This window comes from Penaeus japonicus, unplaced genomic scaffold (genome assembly GCF_977035675.1).
Source record: "Penaeus japonicus unplaced genomic scaffold, GWHDUDI00000001_assembly GWHDUDI00000008, whole genome shotgun sequence".
NCBI classification, from domain to species: Eukaryota; Metazoa; Arthropoda; class Malacostraca; order Decapoda; family Penaeidae; genus Penaeus; species Penaeus japonicus.
The window spans coordinates 27,567,025-27,574,524 of NW_028234410.1; the positions used below are offsets into that span (position 1 = coordinate 27,567,025).

Here is a 7,500-nt window from a genome sequence, read left to right on the forward strand (position 1 = left end):
TACTAATGGTTGATGTAAACGTCCTAGAAATGACAATGAGGAAAGAAAACTGAACATCAACATATCATGGAATCTGTTTTTTCATCCTTTAGATTTGTCCATTTGTTTTCAGAAAGACTACAATTTGTGGACATAGACTACAATTTGTGGACAGCGTTCTTCATCACGAAATTGCATCACTTAAATCTCAGCCATTTACGTCGGGCGGAGATATTAGATCATGTTTATCTTCTTTCTTTCTTTTTCCAAAATGTGTCCGACGACAGATGAATATCTCGTTTTCTTCATTAGACCCGTTTTCTTTATGGGGAGTAAGATCGGAGTTGTTAAGGTTAGAATAAGTTATTTTTCTTTAAACGGGAGATTCATATCCTGCACTTGACAGTATCTTGACATTAGCGCTGTTAATTGGCTACTATGTTTAGGTATTGATATTTATTGTGTGTACTGTTATCCTTCCATCCCAAAGAAAACTTCATCGTTTATGTTTTTCTTGCACGTTGTTGTTTTTTTCTGTCTGTCCATATTCCCCGTTTACTCCTATTCCTTCTCTACCAGGAGCTCCATTCCCCGCTCCAACCTTCCCCTACCGCCCATAAATAAACCTTCCCCTCGCCCTTAAACCGCCCACAACCCAACCACACCCACCTTATTGAAGTCAGCCAGGTCGGCGATCTCATTCCACAGGTTAGTCATGATCTTCTGGTTGGCGGCGAAGGTGTCGGGGGAGAACTCGCCATGGCCTTCGATCAGGGTGACGCGGACGGCGAGGCAATCGAAGTCGTTCTTGTCCAGGAAGCCGTTGTTGTCGATGTCTGTGGGGGGCGAGAGAGAGAGAGAGAGAGAGTGAGAGGCGGGGGTTTAGAGTACTGTCGATGTCTGGGGGGGGCGAGAGAGAGAGAGAGAGAGAGAGTGAGAGGCGGGGGTTTAGAGTGCTGTCGATGTCTGGGGGGGGGGGGGCGAGAGAGAGAGAGAGAGAGAGTGTTAGTGTGTCGATGGCGGGGGGAGGGGTCGGGGGGAGAGAGAGAGAGAGAGTAGAGCGGGGGTTAGAGTGCTGTCGGGGGGGGGGGGGGGGGGCGAGAGGGAGAGTGGCGAGTGCATGAATTGCGGAGGAGTGAATCGCTGTCGTCGATGTGTTTAGGGGATCAAGAGAGAGGGGGGGGGAGGGGGAGTCATATACGAATATATAAATAGGAGAGAGAAAGAATGGTGTTTGATAGGTTAGAATGTTGTATGAACAGGTGGAGATAGATAGATAGAGATAGACAAATAGATAGAGAGTCAGAGAGAGATGGAGTGATATACGAATAAGAGTAAAAAGAGATAGTGGTATATATCTATGGAAGTCAAATGGTAGGAAGAGTTAGAGTGATATATAAATATCAAAACAGTGGAGAATGGTGAACCTGCAACTTCACAGGCAGCCATTGTTGCCTAAAGGGAAGGATGGGGGGAGGGAGAATGGCATATGTGTAGAGAGAAAGTGAATAAATAGGGAAAATGGATCCACGAAGTTAATATATAAAGTAAGAGTAAAAACTTTTAAAATCAAAATCCAAAAGGAAATCATGTATTACCGACATACAATACTGAGAAAATTATGACATATACATCTGATTTGTGGACCCAAATAAAGAAAGAGAGAAATCAAACCGATATAGACGGATAGATATAATAAAGAGATAAAAAGCAAATATACACAGATAAAAGTAACGCAAACAGAAAAATCCGAACTCCAATCACCTCCCTCAAAGAATTTAAAGAAAAAAAAAGCAAAAGAGCCAACATCTGTGAATAATAAAGGCGCAAGCAAGCAAGCAAACACATGACTATCGTCCTGCGTTCCCGGAAGAGTTTAGCGAAGGCGATCAGGTTCAGAGATGCGGAAAATAAAAATAGAACGAGAAAAGAAGAAGAAGAAGAAGAAGATTGGGACTGTCACTGTCGAAGCCGAGTATCGAGATCGACCTTGGCAAGACTCTGCTATGTGCTTCGTCCTGATCGGTTGCAGGTTGCAAGTACAGGCAGCCTTTTCTTGTTTCTTTGTCTCTACCGTTTCTTTTATCTTATTTTCCGTCTCCTCTTTCTTCTTCTTCTTTTTCTTCTTCTTTTTCCACATTCTCTTTCTCTTTTTCTTTCTTTTCTATTTCGTCTTATTCCCTTTTCGTCTTATTCCCTTTTAGTTCTCGTTCTGTTTTTTTCCCCCCGCTATATTTTATTCGTTAACGTTATCGTTCTTTGAATTATCTTCCTCGTCCTCTCTTTCGTTCTTTTATTTCTTTCTCATCTTACTTCTCTCTTTCTCATTGCATGTTTGTTTTTCGTTTTCTTTCTTTTTCCTCATTTTCGTTCACTCTCTTTCGTCCACACACCTGGTCGTTTACAGGTTAGAAATACAGATACTCGCTCTTAGTTACCAGGGAGATGTTCTTCTTGTTCGCGAATCTATTCTCTCTCTCTCTCTCTCTCTCTCTCTCTCTCTCTCTCTCTCTCTCTCTCTCTCTCTCTCTCTCTCTCTCTCTCTCTCTCTCTCTCATCCTCTCATCCTCTCTCTCTCTCATCCTCTCATCCTCTCTCTCTCTCATCCTCTCTCTCTCTCTTTCTCCCTCTCTCTCTCTCTCTCTCTCTCTCTCTCTACACTCTTCTCCTTCTCTTCTCTCTCTCTCTCTCTCTCTTCTCTCTCTTCTCTCTCTCTCTCTCTCTCTCTCTCTCTCTCTCTCTCTCTCACACTCTCTCTCTCTTCTCTCTTTCTCTCTCTTCTCTCTCTCTCTCTTTCTCTCTCTCTCTATCTCTCTTTTCTCTCTTTCTCTCTCTCTCTCTCTCTCTCTTTCATCTTTTTTTTTTTTATTTTTTTTTTTTTTTTCCCTTTTTTTTTCCCCCCTCCCCCCTTTTTCCCCTTTTTCCTCCTCTACCCCCCCCCTTTTTCTCTTTCCTTCTTCTCTCTTTCTCTCTTCTCTCTATTTTGCTCTTAAAAGGTCTTCCCCCCCCCCCCCCCCCCCCCCCGACTTTTTTTCCCCATCTTTTTTCCATCCGGGGGGGGGGGGGGGGGTGGGGGGGGGGGGGGGGGGGGGGGGGGGGGGGGGGGGGGGGTAAAAAAAAAAAAAACAAAAAGGGGGGGGGAAAAAAAAAAAAGGGGGGGGGCGGGGGGGGGGGGGGGGGAAAACAAAAAAAGAAAAAAAAGGGGAAAAGGGGGGGAAGGGGGGGGGGGGGAAAGGGGGAAAAAAGGGGGGGAAAAAAAAAGAGAAAAAAATGGTTCCCAAAAAAAAAGGGAATTTTTGAAGAACCCCCCCCCCCCATTTTTTCCCCTTCCCCCCCAAACAAGGGGGGTTTTTTTGGCCCCAACCCCAGGGGGGGATTTTTTCCCGCCTTTTTTTTTTTTTTCTTTCGCAAATTTTTTCCCCTTTTTTTTTAATCTTTTTCTTTTTATTTAAATGGCTTAAAATTTTTTTTAAGATTTAAAAGAGTGTAAACGAAAAAGGGAAAAATAAAAAAAATTTGAAATTTTTTTTTAATTAAAATGGGTCAAAAAAAAAAAGCGAAGAAGGAAAAAAAATATATTCCTTTTAAAAGGAAAAAAAACCTTTTAAAAGGGGGTTCTATTAAATATTTTTGATGTCGTTCCGCCCACTACGTAAAGTCCAATAATTCACCCGGACCATTAATCTAGCCAAGCTCTCGCCCTCGCTTTGTTAAGACAATATAAATCTCCTTCATAGACTTTCTGACGACACGTGACGAGGAAGGGGTAGGTGTCGGGGGAGGGGGGAAGGAGGTGGGGGAGAGGGAGGGGGGAGGTCGGAGGGGGGAAATGCTGAATCTCTGTTGTGGATTCTACGCCTAGCCCACTCTTTTTTATGGATTTTTTGTGTTTATGGGTGGCTGGCTGGCATTGTGTGTGTGTGTGTGTGTGTGTGTGTGTGTGTGTGTGTGTGTGTGTGTGTGTGTAAGTGTGTTGTGTGTGTGCTGTGTGTGTGTGTGTTGTGTGTGTGCTGTGTTTGTGTGTGTGTTGTGTGTGTGTGTGTGTGTGTGTGTGTGTAAGTGTGTGTGTGTGTGTGAGTTTGTTTGTGTATATATATGTGCGTGTGTAATTTAAAATTAAAAAAATTTTTTTTTTTTTAAAAAAAAAATAATTTAAACCAACCCCCAAAAAAAAGTGATTTAACACCTTTGGTTTTTTTTAAACCCCCCAAAAAAGTCCCTAAAGAAAAAAAGAAAAAAAAATTTTCAAAACAAAAAACTGAAACAAATTTCCCCCCCCCCTCCCCCCCAAAAACCCCCCAAAAAACCCTAAAAAATTAAAAAAAAACAGTTTTAAACCAAAAGTAAACCCAAACCCGCCCCCCAGTTTTTTCAAAAAAACCCCCCCCCGGGGCCAGGGGGGTAAAATTCCCCCCTCTTTTCCCCCCCCCGGGGCCCCCCCCCCCACCCCCCCCCCCGTATTTCCAACGACTTCTTTTTTAAATTTCATAACCATACCCCCCCACATAGGGAAATTTAAAAACGAAAAGTAAAATATAAAAAATTTTATTAAAAAATTAAAATTTTTATATAAATATAAAATTTAAAATAAATAATTTATTAAAAATAAAAATAAATAAAATATAATAATATAAAAATAAATAAAAAATTACATTTTTTTTTTATTTTTAGCGTTTTTTTTTCGGGGTTTCAGTGGCGCTATCACTCTCTTTCTCGTTCTCGCTCTCTCTCTTTCTCTCGCTCTTTGAAAATTTTTTTTTCCATTCTCCCCCTTTTTTTTCCTTCTCTTTTCAAAAAAATTATACTTTAACAAACATACCCCACACACGCAATCTATGTATGTTGTAGCGGTTAAAAGTATACGTATATATATAAAATTATATATTATATATATTTTTATATTATATATATATATATATATACATATATTATAGGGCATACATACTTTACATATATATATATATATATATTATATATAATTATATATAATATATAATATTTTTTAATATATGGGCATATATTATATATATATATTATATATATATTATATTATATATATATATATATATATATATTTATGTTATTATATATATATATAATATATATGCATGTGTTGTAGGGGGCCTTTTTATTATATATATATATATATATATATATATATTTTATATATATATATAATTATATTTTATTTTATATAATATATATATATTTTATATATTTTTTTAATAAATATTATATATAAAAATGTATGTATGTATATGTATGTTTTACACACACATTAAAACATGGTATATAGTTATATAGGTATATTTTAGGTTTGGGGTAAGGGGTTTTTATATATATTTTTTTAAAAATTATATTTTTTTGATTAAGATATAAAGAGACATTAAACAATAAACTTACCCACACATTTTTGTATTTTAATATTTATTATATATTATATATATTTATATATATATAATATATATATTTTTTTATGTAGGGATATTTATAGGTTTGTATTTATACATATATAGAAATATATATAAATATATTTATATATATATATATATATATTATTTTTATATGTTGTGGGTATATATATTAATAATATATATTTGATATATATATATATATAATACACACACACCCCACACACACACAACACACACAAACACACACACACACCACACATTTTAATTTATATAAATTATAGATATATATATTATATATATATATTTTTATTTTAAATTTTATGTATAGGGATATATATATATATTTGTACATTTATATGAAATAATATCTATATAATATATATATTTAATTTTTTTTTCATACCCGTTGTATTTTTAGGGGTGTGTATGTACAACCATATTATTTTTTATTTTATTATATATATAAAATAATAATAATAATATTGGGGGGGGTTGTTGTGGGGGGGTGGGGGTGGGGGGGGTGGGGGGGGTTAGGGGGGGGGGGGGGGCGGGGTGGGGGGGGGGAGGGGGGGGGGGGGGGTGGGGGGAGGTGGGGGGTGGGGGGGTGGGTTGGGGGGGTAGGGGGGGGGGGGGGGGGGGGATGTATTTTAGGGTTAGTAATAATAAAATCTTTTATATTATATGTGTGGGTAAAAATATTTTATTTATATATTAATATATATGTATATAATATTTTATGTATATATATTTATATATAATTTTTAAATATATTTTATATTTTTAATATATATGTATATATATATATATATATGTATAATTTATTTATATATATATATATATATATTTATTTATTATATATATATATTATATATATATTCATATTTTATGTGTGTGTGTATATAATATATGTATATATATACAATATATATATATAATATTATATATTTTATATATATATATATATGTGCAAACCCCCCTTTCCCTTTTTTTAAAGGGCATTTTTTTTTTACCCCTTATTTTCCCCCCTCAACCCTTTGACCCCAATTCCCAAAAAACCCCCTCTCCCCCCCGCTCCCCCCCCCTTTCCCCCCCCCTTCCCCCCTCACTCCCCCCCCTTTTTACCTCCCCCACCCCCCCCCCCCCCCCCCCCCTTGGGAAACACACCTGTGTCTCGGGGGGTTCCAAAAAAAAATAGGCCGGGGCGAGACTCCTTTGGCCTTGGATGGGGGTCTAGGAATGCGATGAAGGGGGGAGAAGAGGGAAAAAGAGGAAGAGGAGGAAGAAAAGAGGGAGGAGGGAGAGGGGGGAGGGGAGGGGGGGGGAGGGAGGAAAGAGAGGGGAGAGAGAAGGGGAGCCTGAAGAGAGGAGCGAGGGGGGGGAGAGAGAGCGAGAGAGATGTGAGTGAGGATTATGAGGAGAAGAAGACCGATGGAGAGAGGTAAGGGTGAGAAAAATCAAGAGGAGAGATGAGGAAAGAGAGAGATGGGGACGGGGAGGAAGGAGCGAAGAGAGAAAAGGAGAAAAGAAAAGAAAGAGAAAAAGAAGAGAAATTTGGAAAAAAAAAAAAAAAAAAAAAAAAAAAAAAAAAAAAAAAAAAAAAAAAAAAAAAAAAAAAAAAAAAATAGGACGGGGAGAGAGAGAGACGAGAAAATAAAATTAAGTAAAGAGAATGCATCAGTGAGAGAGATGAAAAAAGATAAATGAGATAGAAACACTGAGAAAGAGTATAAAATAAGAGAAAGAGGGAGAGAGAGAGGAGAAAAAGACCCGAGGAGAGAGAGAGAAGGAAGTAGCGTGGAGGGAGAAGAAAGGAAAGAGTTTTAAAGGACGAAAACTGAGAGGAGAGAGTTTGGGGGCGGGAAAAGGAGAGAGAGAGAGAGAGAGAGAGAAGAACGCAGAGAGGGAGATAGGAAGCGAGATAGAAGAGAAATGGCAAGTGAAAATAGGAGAGAGAAAGAGAGACGGGAAAATAGTAATTAAGTAAAGAGAAAGAATCAGAGAGAGAGAAGATAAAAGATAAATGAGATAGAGACACTGAGAGAGAGTAGAAAATAAGAGAAAGAGGCAGAGTAAGAGAATTGGAAGGATGGAATGAAAGATGGCCGGA

The 7,500-nt window shown here is 37.9% G+C and overlaps 1 protein-coding gene across 1 annotated transcript in view; it reads right to left on the bottom strand.

Moving 5' to 3' along the window:
* LOC122267566 (sarcoplasmic calcium-binding protein, beta chain) overlaps window positions 1-7,500 on the bottom strand; it is a 15,890-nt gene that overhangs the window by 1,607 nt on the left and 6,783 nt on the right. Inside the window, exon 2 of the mRNA XM_043037618.2 lies at window positions 649-815. Within this exon, the coding sequence (XP_042893552.1) occupies window positions 649-815 (167 nt within the window). The remainder of the gene's footprint in view (window positions 1-648; window positions 816-7,500) is intronic.